The 17,504-nt window shown below is 32.7% G+C and overlaps 1 protein-coding gene across 1 annotated transcript in view; it reads right to left on the reverse strand.

The window, feature by feature from the left end:
• The window catches only part of LOC132389913 (SLAM family member 5-like), a 51,036-nt gene extending 39,834 nt beyond the window's left edge, over window positions 1-11,202 (reverse strand). Inside the window, exon 1 of the mRNA XM_059962475.1 lies at window positions 10,788-11,202. Within this exon, the coding sequence (XP_059818458.1) occupies window positions 10,788-11,202 (415 nt within the window). The remainder of the gene's footprint in view (window positions 1-10,787) is intronic.
• Window positions 11,203-17,504: the final 6,302 nt, after the last annotated feature.

Raw genomic sequence — 17,504 nt, forward strand, 5'->3', positions numbered from 1 at the left:
AACATTGTTTGTCCCAACCTCTCATAAATAGGCTTTTAATTGTAAATAACAGAAAAGAGTGTTATTTGATATTTTATATTTATTTTTTAATTGATCAAACAACATCAATATACCTCCTTCAAAACAATCACCTATATATTTAATCGCCTTTTGGAACCAATTATGTAAAAGTCTATTATCCATTGTAAAAGGAATAAGCCTATTTTGAATTAAAGTTCTTTTTGCTAATAAAGATTTCTTTATCTCATCATCCATATTTACCTTATTCCATAAATCAATCAAATGTCTTAATTTAGGAGATTCTTTTTTTTCGTATCCATTTGAATTCCCATTTATGTATAAAATCTTCTGGTATATTTTCTCCTATCTTATCTAATTCTATTCTAATCCATGCTGGCTTTTCTTCATCAAAAAAAGATGCAATAAATCTAAGTTGATTTGCTTTATAATAATTCTTAAAATTTGGAAGTTGTAACCTTCCTAAATCAAATTTATATGTCAATTTTTCCAATGATATTCTTGACATTTTTCCTTTCCAAAGAAATTTCCTTACATATTTATTCAGTTTTTGAAAAAAACTTCTGAGGTAATTGTATTGGTAAAGTTTGAAATAAATATTGCAATCTAGGAAATATATTCATTTTTATGGCATTAACTCTACCTATTAATGTCATTGGTAACATCATCCATTTATCAAGATCCTCTTTTATTGTTTTTAATAATGGCAAATAATTTTGTTTATATACATTTTTTACATCATTATCAATTCTAATACCTAAATATTTTATCCCATTTATTGACCATCGAAATTGAGTTGCTAGTTGACATTGATTATAATTTCCTTTGGTAAGGGGTAAAATTTCACTTTTATCCCAATTTACCTTATAGCCTGATACTTTCCCATATTCTTCCAATCTAAAATATAATCTCTGCAAAGATTGCAATGGGTTTGTTAAATAAATCAAAACATCATCAGCAAATAAATTAATCTTATATTTTTCTTGATTAACTCTAAAGCCCCCAATATCTGAGTCTGTTCTAATTAATTCAGCTAATGGTTCTATTGCCAATACAAATAAAGCAGGTGATAACGGGCAACCTTGTCGAGTTGACCTCGTTAAACAAAATGGTGTTGAAATCTGACCATTTGTAACTACTTTAGCTTGAGGATTAGTATTTAAAATTTTAATCCATTGTATAAAAGATTTTCCTAATTCATATTTTTCCAATACCTTAAATAAAAAAATCCCATTCCAATCTATCAAATGCTTTTTCTGCATCCAAAGCAACTGCCACACTCATTTCCTCTCTTTTTTGTGCCAAATGAATTATACTAAGTAACCGGGTTATAATATCTATTGATTGTCTATTTTTAATAAAACCTGTTTGATCCATATGTATTAATTTTGGTAAATATTTAGATATTCTATTAGATAAAATTTTTGCTAGTATTTCATAACCAGTATTCAACAAAGAAATAGGCCTATATGATGTTGGTTTTAAAGGGTCTCTACCTTTTTTTGGCAATACAGTTATAATCGCTGTTAAAAAAGATAGTGGGAGTTCATGCATTCTTTCCACTTGGTGTATTAATTCCATAAAAGGAGGAATTAATAAATCTTTAAATTCTTTATAAAGCTCAGGAGGAAAACCATCTTCTTCTGGAGATTTATTACTCTGAAGTAATCCTAAAGCTTCTTCAACCTTTTTAATGTAAAAGGCATATCTATTCCAATATCTAATCTAATCTGTTCTTCCAAATTTAATTTTGGAAGAGTTATTTGTGATAAAAAATTATCTATCTCAGCAACCTTATTCCTTGATTCTGATTGATATAGTTCAGTATAAAATTTTTTTAAAGTTTCATTAATTTCTAAAGGCTTATAAGTAACCTTATTTACACTTGTTCTAATTGCATTTATTGTTTTAGAAACCTGTTCTGTTTTCAACTGCCAAGCAAGAATTTTATGTGATCTTTCACCTAATTCGTAATATTTCTGTTTAGTTCTCATAATTACTTTTTCTGTACAATATGTCTGGAGTGTATTGTATTGTAATTTTTTATTAACAAGTTGTCTTTGTTTTTCTTCTGTCATATATCTTTGAGATTCTTTTTCTAACTTTATGATATCTTTTTCCAATTGATCTATTTCTGCTGCATATTCCTTCTTAATTTTAGATGTATAACTTATAATCTGACCACTTAAATATGCTTTCATCGCTTCCCATAATACAATTTTATCCTCAACTGAATGTAGATTTGTATCCAAAAAAATTGAATTTGTTTTTTCATAAAATCACCAAAATCTTGACGTTTTAATAGAATTGAATTAAATCTCCATCTATAGATTGATTCCTCCTTATCCATCATTATCATTGTCATTATCAAGGGGGAATGATCTGACAGTATTCTTGCTTTATATTCCACACTTTTCACTCTGTCTTGAATATTTTTTGATCATAAAAAAAGTCGATCCTTGAGTAAGTTTTATGTCTATTTGAATAAAATGAATAATCTCTTTCGCTTGGAATAATTTTTCTCCATACATCAATCAGGTTTAAATCTTTCATTAATGATAAAGTTAATTTTGTTACTTTTGATTTTGTAGCAACTTTAGTTGACCTATCCAAAACTGGATCTAAACAAAAATTAAAATCTCCATCTATTAATATTTTATCATGTGCATCAGCCAATTAAAAAAAAAACTTGTATGAATTGTGCATCATTTTCATTTGGTGCATAAATGTTCATAAAAGTCCATAATTCTGAAAAAATTTGACAATGTATAATCACATATCTCCCCCCAGAATCAATTACTACATTTTGTATTTTGATTGGTAAAGATTTATTAACTAAAATTGCAATTCCTCTTGATTTTGATTTAAATGAAGCTGCAATAACATTTCCAACCCAATCTCTCTTTAATTTCTTATGTTCTGTTTCTGTTAAATGTGTTTCTTGTAAAAAAGCTATATCTCCTTTCATTTTCTTAATATATGTTAAAACTCTTTTTCTTTTCACAGGTCCATTAATTCTATTAACATTAAAACATAATAAATTAAGTAAATTAATCATTCATAGTACCTTGGGAACTCTTTAAAATTCTCCATGTTGCTATGAGTCTCTCCCCAACCATCCAGGCAAAAAAGAAGAAAAATAGAAGAAAGATAACTAATATATAAGAAAAAAAAACAAAATACACCCCTCTAATGTTGCGAATAAAAAGAACACAACATTACCCCCCCCACCATTTTACGGGTCATGGCAATCGGCATGATTGTACACATGAAACTCGCAGCCATCGATCAGGAGCTCCTCCAGCTCCCCCGCAAAAAAAAAAGAAAATAATTAATGTCTCTACTCCCAATTAATACTCCTCGACTATTTTTTTCCCTTATAAATGTCCATCAAGTCCAACCTTGTTTCAGTCTTCATCATTAGTCCATTTCATTTCTATAGTTCTTTACTCCTCTTCATGGACATCAGGTAATTCTTGTACAAATTTCTCCGCTTTCTGGCAGTCAACAAAGAAACTTCTTTCTCCATTATCCAGGAAAATTATCAATTTTGCTGGGTAACTCAATAAAAATTTATAGCCCTTTTCCCATAAAAATATTTTCTCTGGATTAAATTCCTCTGCCTCTTCAGAAGATCGTAACTTATGTCTGGATTAAAAAAAACCTCTTTTCCCTTCTATTATCAATGGCCCATTTCTGTTTTTAGCACCTTGAGTAGCTGCCTTCAAGATCATTTCTTTATCTTGGTACTTTAAACATTTTATCAAAATTGATCTTGTTGAGATCTTGGTCTTAATGCTCTATCTGCTCTTTCAATTTCAATTACTTGACTTCCTTCTTTCATTTCCAAAATTTTCGGAATCCATTCTTGAAAGAATTTTATTGGATTTTCTCCCTCTGTACCTTCCATAAGACCAACAATTATTTTGTCTACTAGAATTCTCAAGCGCATCCATTTTTTCCAACCATTTTCTTTCTGTTGTCCAGGCAAGATTATTCACTTCTATCTTGTCTATTCTTTCAGTGTTTTCTTCCACTTTTATTTCTATCTCTTTAACTTTATTATCCATCTTCTTTTGTTTTTCCACCACATTATCAAGTGTATTCTACATCCTTCTTATATCTGTTCTTACAGCTTTTAATTCATTCATCATATCTGTTCTTACAGCTTTAAATTCATTCGTCATATCTGTTCTTATAGCTTTTAATTCATTCATCATATCTGTTCTTATAGCTTTTAATTCATTCGTCATGTATCTCAGGATATCTTTTATGTCTCCTTTAATCTCTTCCTTCTTTTCCTCTTCTTCTTCCTCTGAATTTACCAAAGAGTCTGTTTCTACTTCTGATCCATTTCCAGTTTCACTTCCAGTCGCAGTTGGGCTTTGTAGTTTTGCTAATATCTGTTCAGGCATACTTTCACGCATGCGTTGTTCTTGCCGTTTCTTCTTGGAGACCGCTGACATTGCTGCAACTTTCTTTCTCGCATCATCGGAAGTACCATGCACTTCGCCGGGAGATGATCCAACTTGAGTCCAAGGCTTCACCAAGACGGTTAGGCCTTTTTCCCCGCCGATTTGCGCAGTCTTCGAAGTAGTTGCTTTCTTCTGTTTCAGTTTAGGAGCCATATCAAAAGATAATCCTGAGTTACTTCTAAATAGTTTCTGGTAGATATTTGTTAACTCTTCTTTATTTAAACCCTATTTCATTACTTTTTACGAGGGAGCTGGATTCCCAACGTCTCGACCCTACGTCATCACGTGCTGTCCCCCATGAAGGCTATGTCTGATAAAATGGTGAAAAAACAGGAGAAAATGGACAAGAAAGTTAAAAACCTGGAAGAAATAATGGGTGACACTATTGAGAGAGTGAATAAAATGGAAGATAATATTCTTGCCTGGACATCAGAAAGAAAACGACTGTTGGAAAAAATAGATGTGCTTGAAAATTTTAGTAGACAAAATAATATTAAAATTGTTGGTCTTAAAGAAGGGATAGAGGGAGAGGATCCAATATAATTTTTTCAAAAATGGATCCCGGAAAATTTGGAAATGGAAGAGGGAACCCAGTTGATTGACATCAAAAGGGTCCACAGAGCCTTAAGACCAAAACCTCAACCTGATCAAAACCCACGACCAATCTTGATAAAATGCTTAAGATATCAAGATAAAGAAAAGATCCTGAAGGTGGCTGCCCAATGTGCCAGAAAGAAAAATGAGCCATTGATGCTAGAAGGGAAAGCAGTTCTTTTCTATCCTGATATAAGTTATGACCTTTTGAAGAGAAAGAAGGAATTTAACCCAGCAAAAAAAGTTTTATGGGAAAAGGGTTACAAATTTATATTGCGCCACCCTGCAGCACTGATAATTTTTTTGGATGACGGAAAAAGAAGATTTTTTACTGATCATCGGGATGCAGAGGAGTTTGTACAAGAACTCCCAAATATTCACTAGTCACAGTAAACATTTAAAAGTGAAACAGATTAAAGATGAAAACGGGGATGCTGAAGTGAGTTGATGGACATTAAGGACAGAAGAATATTGAAATAAACTTTTAATTATATGATACAGGGGGAGAAAGGTAAAAATTTGAGAAACATTAATCAAGAGTAGTGATATTATTTTTTCTTATCTTACATATACGTTTTTCATTTTATGGGAGAGCTGGGGGGACTTTGGATCGATTGCTATGGGATTCACGTGTCTAATCATGGCAATTGCCATGACCCGCACAACGGAGGTGGGTAATGTTGTGTTTTTTTTTCATTCACAACATTAGTAGGGTTTTTTTTTTGTTTTTTTTTCTTTATAATCTATTTTTCTTTTATCTTTCTTTCTTTGCCTGGATGATCGGAGGGGAGACACATAGCAACATGGAGAATTTTTAAATAATTCCCCAAGGTACTATGAGAGTTGAAATATTATGTATTATTATAGACTGGAGTAACCCTATTAAAAATAATGACTAATTTACTGAATTTTTAAAGTTTTAATGTGAATGGGCTTAATGGACCAGTGAAAAGAAAAATAATTTTAACATACTTTAAGAAAATGAAAATAGATATAGCTTTTATACAAGAAACACATTTAATAGAGATAGAACATCAGAAATTAAAGAGAGATTGGGTCGGAAATGTTATAGCAGCTTCAATTAATTCAAAAGCGTGGAGAGTTGCAATTTTGGTCAACAAAACTTTACCAATTAAAAAACAAAATGTATTAATTGATTCTGTGGGAAGATATGTAATTATACATCGTCAAATCTTTTCAGGACTATGGACTCTTATGAATATTTAAGCACCAAATGAAAATGATGTAAAATTTATACAGGAGGCTTTTTTGAATTTGGCTGATGCACACAATAAAATATTAATAGGTGGAGACTTTAACTTTTGTCTAGACCCAGTTTTAGATAGGTCAACAAAGGTTGTTACAAAACCAAAAGTAACAAAATTAACTTTATCATTGATGAAAGATTTAAATTTGATTGATATATGGAGAAGAATTAACCCAAGAGAAAGAGATTATTCATTTTATTCATATAGACATAAAACTTATTCAAGGATAGATTTTTTCTTACTATCTGCAAATATTCAAGACAGAGTGAAAAATATAGAATATAAAGCAAGAATATTGTCAGATTATTCTCCCTTGATAATGACAAGGATAATGATGGATAAGGAGGAATCGATTTACAGATGGAGATTTAATTCAATATTATTAAAACATCAAGATTTTTGTGATTTTATGAAAAAACAGATTCAGTTCTTTTTAGATACAACCTCACATTCAGTTGATGATAAATTTATATTATGGGAAGCGATGAAGGCATATTTGAGAGGCCAGATAATAAGTTATACTTCTAAAATTAAGAAGGAATATATGGTAGAAATAGACCAATTGGAAAAAGAGATTACAAAATTAGAAAAAGAATCTCAAAGATATATGACAGAAGAAAAACAAAGACAACTTGTTAATAAAAAGCTACAATATAATACATTTCAAACATACCGAACAGAAAAAGCAATTATGAGAACTAAACAGAGATGTTATGAACTAGGTGAAAGATCACATAAGATTCTTGCTTGGCAGTTAAAGACAGACCAGGCTTCCAAAATGATAAATACAATTAGAACAAGTGTAAATAAAATTACTTATAAAACTTTAGAAATTGTATCAATCAGAATCACAAAATGATATTGTTTAGATAGAAAGGTTTTTATTACAAATAACTCTCCCAAAATTGAATTTGGAAGAACAGAAGGGATGAGATGTGCCTTTTACATTAAAAGTGGTCGAAGAAGCTCTAGTATCACTTTAGAGTAAAAAATCTCCAGGAGAAGATGGTTTTCCACCTGAATTTTACAAAAAGTTTAAAGATTTATTAATTCCTCCTTTTATGGAGCTAATACACCAAGCAGAAATAATGCATAATCTTCCAGAATCTTTTTCGACAGCTATTTTAATAGTATTGCCAAAAAAAGACAGAGATCTTTTAAAGCCAACATCATATAGACCTATTTCTTTGTTGAACACGGAGTATAAACTAATAGCAAAGATTTTATCTAACAGATTATCTAAATACTTAACAAAATTAATACACATGGACCAAGCAGGATTTATTAAAAATAGACAATCAGCAGATCATGTAACTCGGTTACTTAGCATAATTCATTCGGCACAAAAGAGGGAAAAAATGAGTGTAGCAGTTGCTTTGGATGCAGAAAAGGTATTTGATAGATTGGAATGGGATATTTTTATTTAAGGTATTGGAAAAACATAGATTAGGAGTCTCTTTTATAAAATGGATTAAAACCTTAAATACTAACCCCAAAGGTAAAGTGATGACATATAGCCAAATTTCAACATCATTTCAGTTAACAGGGTCAACTAGACATGGTTGTCCATTGTCACCTGCTTTATTTGTGTTGGCGATAGAACCATTAGCTGAATTAATTAGAACTGACTCAGATATTATGGGTTTCAGAGTTAATCAGCAGGAATATAAGATTAACTTATTTGTTGATGATGTTCTGATTTATCTAACTCACCCATTACATTTGTTGCATAATTTATCTTCTAGATTGGAAGAATATGGGAAAATATCAGGGTACAAAATAAAATGGGATAAAAGTGAAATTCTACACCTTACTAAAGGAGATTATAGTCAATGTCGATTAATAACTCAATTTAGATGGCTGATAAATGGTATAAAGCATTTAGGTATAAGAGTTGATAATGATATAAAGAATTTATATAAATTAAATTATTTGCCATTATTGAAAAAATTTCAAGAGGATCTTGATAAATGGATGGTTACCAATAACATTAATAGGTAGAGTCAATGCTGTAAAATGAATATATTCCCTAGATTACAATATTTATTCCAAACATTACCAATACAATTACCACAGAAATTTTTTCAAGATTTCAATAAATGTGTGAGGAAATTCCTTTGGAAAGGTAAGATGTCAAGAATATCGTTGGAAAAATTGACATGGAAATTTGACCTAGGTGGGTTACAATTACCAAATTTTAAGAATTATTACAAAGCAAATCAACTTAGATTTATTGCATCTTTTTTGATTAAGATAAACCAGCATGGATTAGAATAGAATTAGACAAAATAGGATAAAATATACCAGAAGATTTTAATATATAAATGGGAATCTAAATGGATCCGGGAAAAGAAAGAATCTCCTATACTAAAACATTTGATTGATTTATGGAATAAGATAAATGTTGATGATAAGATAAAGAAATCTTTATTAGCAAAGAGAACTTTAATTCAAAATAAACTTATCCCTTTTACAATGGATAATCAACTTTTATATAACTGGTTTCACAAAGGGATTAGATATATAGGAGACTGTTTTGAAGGAGGTATATTAATGTCATTTGACCAACTAAAGAATAAATATAAAATATCAAATAACACACTTTTCTGTTATTTCCAATTAAGGGCTTATTTAAGAAATAAACTGGGTCAAACAATGTTATTGCCGAAACCTAATGAAATAGAAACTTTAATTCATAAAGGAAAAATTTAAAAAATTATTTCTGGTATGTATAATTTGATTCAAAAACAGGCAATAAAACAAGGAATTCATAAGTCGAGACAAAAATGGGAAACTGATTTGAATATTAAAATTGATTAAACAAGTTGGTCAAGATTACGTCTTGACAGTTTGACAAATACAATAAATGTTCGACTAAGATTAGTACAATATAACTTTTTACATCAAATATATATTACACCACAAAAAATAAATAGATTAAATTCAAATTTATCTGATCAATGTTTTCGATGAAATCAAGAAATTCGTACTTTTTTACACTCTACTTGGTCGTTTTAAAATTCAACCTTTTTGGATAAATTTAAGAATTTTACTGGAACAAATTATTGGAATGCAACTTCCACATAATCCAACATTATTTTTACTAGGTGATATTGAAGGGATAAAATCAAAATCCAAATTGAATAAATATCAGAAAGAATTCATAAAAACTGCATTGGCAGTAGCCAAAAAGGCTATTGCAGTTACTTGGAAATCAGATTCATACTTAAGTATAGATTGTTGGAAGAATGAAATTTTTAGCTGCATTCCACTTGAAAAAATACTTATAATTTAAGAGATAAATATGAAATATTTCTGAAAATTTGGCACCCTTATTTACAAAAAATAGGATTAAATATATAGGTGCTCCAAAGATAAAATTATTGGTTATCTGGGGAAAGAAATAAATATACATATTAAAGCTATTATGAACTCTGTGGAGCATGTGGGGATCTTTCGATATCCAGTCATTCTTTCTTTCTTTCTTTTTCTTCTTTTTTTCTCTAGAGGGATATGTTAGGGGGGAGGGGTTAAGGGGAGGGGGGAAGGGTTGATAATTTTTCTTTCTGTAAGCTATTTGAAAATTCAATAATTTTTTTAAAAAAACAAAGTAAAATCAAGTGCATAGGACACACTAAAATAGACGATTGGCTATTTTAAACGTTTCAAAAAATACTTCAGAAAGCCGTTTTAAAAGACAAGAAATAATTATCTTAAAAATATGGCAAATACTTATAATTTGAAACAAAATACACATTTTACCAGAACATAAGTAAAACAAACATATAAGATCTACCATTAAACTTTAGACTGTAGCAAATTACCATTTAAGTTTAAACTATCGAAGATAGTTTTTAATAATTGAAACCGTTAGACTGTAAGAAACTGTCGATTTTATTCACTAGGCAAATAAAATATCTATAATCAAACTATGGAAAACTGTCATTCTCTGTCGAAGACAATTTTAAATCCACATAAACGTTAGAATATATTGAAACTATTGAACTTGCATTTAGATCCTCGAAAAACTTTAGAGCCTTTTCGACTGAAGTGAACCATTTGAGGGATCCATCAGATAAGATTATTCTGAGGCGAGTAGCAAATAATAATGCTGGTCTGAATTTAGCATGATACAAATCACAGATCTCCAATTTAAACATCGATCTCTGATGCATTACTTCGGGACTATAATCTACTAATCGAAATTTGTGATTTCCATATACCATAATTCTTTTCTGACGGGCAAGTCGAATTAACTGTTCCTTAATATGTATATAATGAAATCGTAATATGATATGCCTCGGTTTGGGATCCGATGACCATTTCATTTTCGGGATTCTATGTGCGTGATCTAGAATTGGTGACTTTGCAAACATTTCTGAGCCAAACACCTTCCTTAAAAATTGAGAGAAAAATTCAGTGGGGTCTTCACCTTTTGCAATATCTTCAGACGGGTCAGTTATTCTAATATTTTGTCTGCGACGTTGACCTTCCAGATCAATCATCTTAATTTTCTGCTGCTCCAACTTTTGAATAGCAGAATACAGTTTCTTCTTCTTGTTGGCTTCCTCAAGTTCAAAAACACGTCCCTGTAACTCCCTGGTCTCCCATTTAAATGTTTCCATTGCATCATTAATCATCCTTAACATCAAACCCACGGCATCAATTTTCTCTTCCAATTTTGAATCTCTCCACTTGATTTTCTTATTCAATAATTTTGAAATTTTCGTTTCCAGTTTCAAATCTTTTGGGTCAATTTTTTCATCCAGTAATTTCGATATTGCATCCAAGGTAAGCTCCCACTCTTTACAGCTTTCAAGTAGTTTCTTTTGTCCTCTGCTACTCATTTTCTCTAAATAAGGTTCAGATTTCAAACATATAAACAGTTATATGCTTTAGTATAAGTAAGTAATAGAAGAGTGGTAAAAAATTGAAAAGTTTAGGAGCAAGCTTCAACTCAACTCAACTCACTCCATTAGGTGCCACCTAGAGAGTCCCACGTTCGGGACTATTGGTGAATTTGTGGAGCGAGAGGAGGACTGGCTGGAATATGAGGAAAGGTTGGGACACTTTTTCTGTGCCAATGGAATTACTGAGGAGACTACGAAGCGCTCTATTCTCCTGAGAGTGTGTGGGGCAAAGACTTACAGGTTGAAAAGGAACTTAGCCACACCGCAGAAACTGGGAGAAATTCTATATGACGAACTGATCCAGCTCGTGGGGAACCAACACAATCCGAAACCTTTGGTGTAAGTTTCATAGACATTTCAGGAAGCCAGGTCAGTCTGTGGCTAATTTTGTGGCCGAGCTTCGGCAGCTGTCGGAGCATTGTGATTTCACAGCCGTGTTGGATGACATGCTCCATGATAGATTAGTATGCGGCATTATTTTTTTTTGTATTTTATTTTTTTATTGAAGTTCATCATCAAACAAACATTTCCATAAGATGTATTTCAGACATTGTACATATATATCATATAATCATATATATCACAAATCTCCACAAAGTATTTATCTGGGGTATACTCTTATAGAAAAGAGTGGAAAGAAAAAAACAAGCAAAAGGAAAGAACTATGTACAAGTAGGGAGTGATCTTTTTTTTACAACATATTCATTGATTTGTGAGAATAAAATCAGGCCTATGAGGCATTATGTAGTTAAACCATTTTTCCCAGTATGAATCAAATTGTTCTAGCTTATGATTAACAGATGCTGTTATCTTCTCCATTTTGTAAATGTCCATTGTAATTTCCATCCATGCATTTAAAGTTGGGCTCTCCTGTGATAACCATTTCCTAGTAAGAGTCTTTTTACCAGCCACCAACAGTATATTCATTAAATATTTATCTCTTTTCAACCATTCTTGAGGTATATATCCAAAATATATGCTTTTACTCTCTAAAGGTATTTCACATTTAAAGATATCTTGTAGGGCATTGTGTATCCCGCTCTAATAGTTTTTGATAACAGGGCAGTCCCAAAAAATATGATAGTGATTTTCATTTTGATTTCCACAATTTCTCCAGCAAACAAGGAGGTTACTATAATAATGGGATTTCTGAGAGGGTGTAATAAAATATCCTATCAAGTTTTTCCATCCAAACTCCCTCCACTTCTGTGAACTGGCACATTTCCATTGATACCTCCATATTGTTGTCCATTCTTCCTCAGATATAATTATCCCTCCGTCCTTCTCCCATTTTGTTTTAATGTATGAAGTCGAATGTGTTTTAAGATTTGACAACCCCTTAAACATGCTTGAAATGATTCTACTACCATTATCTGAATTATATGCTTTTCTAAAGGTCTCAATCAAGCATGTATATAATGGTTATATTTTTATGCGTCTTATTAACATATTGTCGCATCTGTAAATACTGATAAAAATGTTGTTTTTCTAATGTGTTTCTCTTTAAGCATTTCAGAACTGAACAGTGTTCCTTCTTTCATTATGTTGCAAAGAACTGTTATTCCTTTTGCTGTCCAGTCCTTAAATCTAGCATCCAATTTATTTGGTGTAAAATCAGAGTCATATGCACACCATTTAAAAATTGCATTATCTCCCGCTAGATTATACTTTATATAGTAGTTTTCCATATTTTAAGAGTCAATTTCACCCATGGGTTATCAATAGTATTTATGTACCTTTGCAGGTTGTTATCAGCCAAAATTGCTTGTATGGGGATGGGAATTACCCGCTCCTCAATGTTTTTCCATTGAGCATCATATGATGGGTTGCACCAACATATCACAGCTCTCAACTGTGCCACAAAATAATAATCTCTAAGAGAAGGCAAGCCCCATCGCCCCTTTTCCTTTGCTAATTGCAAAGTTTTGAGATGAACTCTAGGCTTTTAACCTGCCAAATATACCTTGATAGCATCTTGTTCCATTCATTGAATTGATTTTGATTAATCTCTATTGGTAGGGTCTGAAAGAGATATAACAGTCTGGGCAGTATATTCATTTTAATAGACTCAATCCTTGAACTGAGACTGAAAAAAGGAATCTGGTTCCATCTTGCCACATCTTCCTTAACTTTTTTGTATAAAGGCTGATAATTACATTTTGATAATTTTGCCAAATCTTTTGGCGTAATGATGGCCAAATATTTGAAAGATTCTGTGTGCCATGCCCAGGGGTATCTACTTTCAATTTCTCTTGGTGGGCTAAAGTAATATGAAAGTAATTGGGTTTTATCTATGTTGATCTTGCATCCTGATAATTGACCATATTGTTCAAAGGATGGCATCACTTTAGATAAAGAGTATGTTGGTTGCCCTAGATAGATCAAAATGTCATCAGCATAACAAGCCAATTTGTGCTCCGTCGCTTTAATAGTAATTCCCCTGGTATCTTCATTTTGTCTGATGTATTGAGCTAATGGTTCCAGATATAACACAAAGAGTAGTAGTGACCATACAAAACCCTGTCTCGTGCCCCTTTCTAGGGTAACACTATTTGATAAACATCCATTGATTTTAATCCTAGCAGTAGGATTGTCATATAGTGTCTGTATAGTTTTAATAATTGTGTCTTGGAAACCAAATCTATGTAAAACTCTGTAAAACAAAATCCATTTAACCAAATCAAATGCATTTTCAGCATCCACGTTTATCACTATCGCTTCGATTTTATTTTTTTGTATATGATCCATAATGTGAAGTGTCCTTCGTATATTGTCTTGTGTCTGGCATTGTCAGTATTGGTAGAAACTTCTCTAATCGTTTGGCCATGATGGAGGTAAATAATCTATAATCTACATTAAGAACGGATATTGGTCTAAATGACCCGCTTTCAATTTTATCCTTTCCTTCCTTCGGTATAGCTGAGATTATCACTTCCTTCCCACTGGATGGCATTTGTGCCTTTTTTAGAGCCTAGTTCAGAGTGGGGAGTAAAACAGGAAGTAACTCATTTTTAAATTCTTTGTTCTACTCTGTCGTGTACCCATCTGATCCTGCTGACTTGCTTAATTTAAACCAACAAATTGCAGCTTTTAATTCAACTTCAGTTATGTCAGTAGTCATCGTTCTATTTTGTTCTTCACTTAAAGTGGGTAACTCTAGAGAATTCAAAAAGGTGTCAATTTGAGTTATGCTTACCCCAGGAACTTTGGAATATAGGGTTTTGTAAAACACTTCAAAAGCTTCTGGAATTTTACTAAACTTATTCTTTATCATTTTTGTTCTTGGGTCCCTAATTCTATGAATTGTATATTCTGCTATCTTTTTTTTCAGTTTCCACGCCAGTATTTTCATAGATTTCGATCCACTTTCATAATATCTCTGTTTCAGAAACATTAATTTTTTCCTGATTTCTTGCATAGCCAAACTATTAATTTCATTCCTACTTCTTTTAATTTCCCCTAATGTATCCTGTGCTAAATTCAATTTGTGTTTTTCCTCTAGTTCCTTCAGCCTATTTTGTAATTCCTTTAATGTTTTATTCCTTATTTTTTTCTTATATGAAGATATCGCTATAATTATCCCTCTTAAGATCTCCTTCAGATTATCCCATAAAATGGGAGGTGAAACCTCTCCATTATCATTAAATTCCACGCAGAGAACACAATTTCTTTTTTAATTTGTTCCTTAAAGTATGGATCATTGAGTAGACTGGAATTTAATTTCCAAATAGTATTCTTTGGTTGTAGGTCAAAATCAACAGATAAATATATAGGTGCATGGTCACTTACATCGATTGTCCCAATTCCACAGGTGTTCATTTTGTCTTTGTCTTTTCCAAATGTTAAGAAATAGTCTATTCTTATATATACAGAATGGGGAGCAGAATAATAAGTGATAAATCCCTTCTGTCGGGGAAAAGGTCCCTCCCTATATCAATTAAACCAACATCCTCAAAAAGTGTATTAACATTCTGATGTAAAGATTTTGTTTCATAGGTTTTTCTATTGGAAGAGTCTAAGTTTGGTTGTAATTGTAAATTTAAGTCTCCCCCACATAACAGGAGACCTTTTGTTTCCGCTACCATAATATCAGTAATTTTCTGAAAGAAACCAACATCACTTCCCGGGGTTGCATATATATTCAATAGAGTAACTGAATTTCTGTCTATATTCCCCCTTACCAGAATATATCTGCCCTCTTTATCTCCCATTTCAAATACTTTTTCAATACTTAGCTTACTTGAGATAAGAATAGCAACTCCTCTCCTATGTCCTGATTTATATGAGGAGAAAAACAAATTAGTGAAGCCCATTCTCTTTAGTTATTTATGCACATTATCACTTAAATGAGTTTCCTTTAAATATACTACATGGGCTTGTTCTTTTTTCATTTTGGATAAAATTCTCTGACATTTGATTGGACTTAATAGCCCATTGACATTAAAAGAAATGAATTTTACCTTGTCCTTAGCCATCTGTATTTATCTGTCAATGTATCATTGAAATTAGAATAAAACTTAATCGGTCTACTCCCTGAACAAATAAGAACCAAGAAACACAAATAATAACAAAAATGGCAATGAAAGCGTGATTCCAAGGCTGTGGTCTCCAGTAGATGACCCTGCGTTGAGCTAAAGGAAATGTCTAGCTGTGGGGGATAACCCCTCCTATTTGTGAGTTGAGGGCCCCCATTGCAGTATTCATATAAGTCAGTGAACCCAAATCCTTTACATAGAAAAGATTTCCCTGTGTACTCCTCCTATACACACACATACACACACACACACACACACACACACACACACACACACACTCACACACACACACATATATATATACACACACATATCACACACATTTTTTTTCCACATTTTGTTGGGGAAAAAGGAGTAAGTGAGTGAATAAAAAATAACAACTAAGGAATATAAAATCCACATTGTAATAGGTATTTCTCGAGATAGGTATATCACCGTGTACTTTTGCTTCCGTTTAGCTTCTCAACATTTTTAAAGTTAGCCAAACCTTATGGCTCTTCTGAAGGGGGTGAGGACTGTCTTTGGGTAACTCCCGGTCTCTTCCTGATATATTTCTCTCGGCCTCCTCCCGTCTCCTGCCTTCTCTATTCTCCCACTATTTCCCAAGCGGAGCAGGGTAGTTCCTCAGCCAGGCTTTCCATCAGTTTGGTCACGCTGACGGGCAACCCTCTGGCCTTCATGTCTGTAGTCGCCTCTTCCACCGTCTGGTACAACCACATCCCATCGTCATAAAACACTCGAAGTTTAGCAGGGTATGAAGCTTGAAATCTAATCTTTTTTTACTTTAGTACTTGCTTTATTTCAGAGTATTCTTTGCGTTTCTGCAGGACTGTGGGGGGGGGGGGGTAACCTTGGTCGAAATATATTAATTTATCATCTAAAAACACTCTCTTCTTACCCCAGGCCCTACATAGAATCTCCACCTTGGTGCTGTACCGAAGGAATTTAATTATTATTGAGCATAGCTTATCTTGGGTAGACATTGGGACTAACGTGCGATGCGTCCTCTCGATCTCCAGCTCCATAACCAAGAGAAGATCCAGCGCGTCCCGCAGTAACTTTCCGACAAACTCCATCATAGACTAGCCCTCAGCTCCTTCGGGTACGTTGTAGATTCTGATATTTTTCCACCGTGATCTTTCTTCCAGGTCAAGCAGTTTACCTTCTTGGTGATTTAATATTTTCATTGTCTTACTCAGTATTCATTCCATGTTTTGAATGCGATCTTCCACCTTCTCAACTTGAGTCTCTGCCATCGCTATTTTTTGATTGACACTGGTGAGCTCTGACTTAATATCATGGAGCTGCTGCTTTATTTCTTTCTGAAACTCCCTTAGCTCTTTCAGAATTTTGATCATATTTGCCGCTTCACCTGAACGAGGCCCAGCGTCCGCCTCGCTAGCACGCGGTCGGGTAGGAGAGCCACTCGCTGCACTCCTCTCGGCCGCAGGCTTTGCAGTGTCGCTTTTTAAATTTCCATTCCTTTTCCCCATTCTTGGCTCTTTTCAGTTTAAATATTTTTTGAAAAATACTATATTTGATGGGTTAACGTGGCTTAATACACTTTTTTCCAGAGGAGCCAGAGGCTTAAGCTGCCATTCTGGACAATGATGTCACCGGAAAACCTCAGTATGCGGCATTAATAATGACGTCGTACAACGCTGCTTGCTGGGGGAAACCCCAGCGTTGACTTTCAGGAAAGCC

Source organism: Hypanus sabinus, unplaced genomic scaffold (assembly GCF_030144855.1).
Source record: "Hypanus sabinus isolate sHypSab1 unplaced genomic scaffold, sHypSab1.hap1 scaffold_703, whole genome shotgun sequence".
Classification (NCBI taxonomy): domain Eukaryota; kingdom Metazoa; phylum Chordata; class Chondrichthyes; order Myliobatiformes; family Dasyatidae; genus Hypanus; species Hypanus sabinus.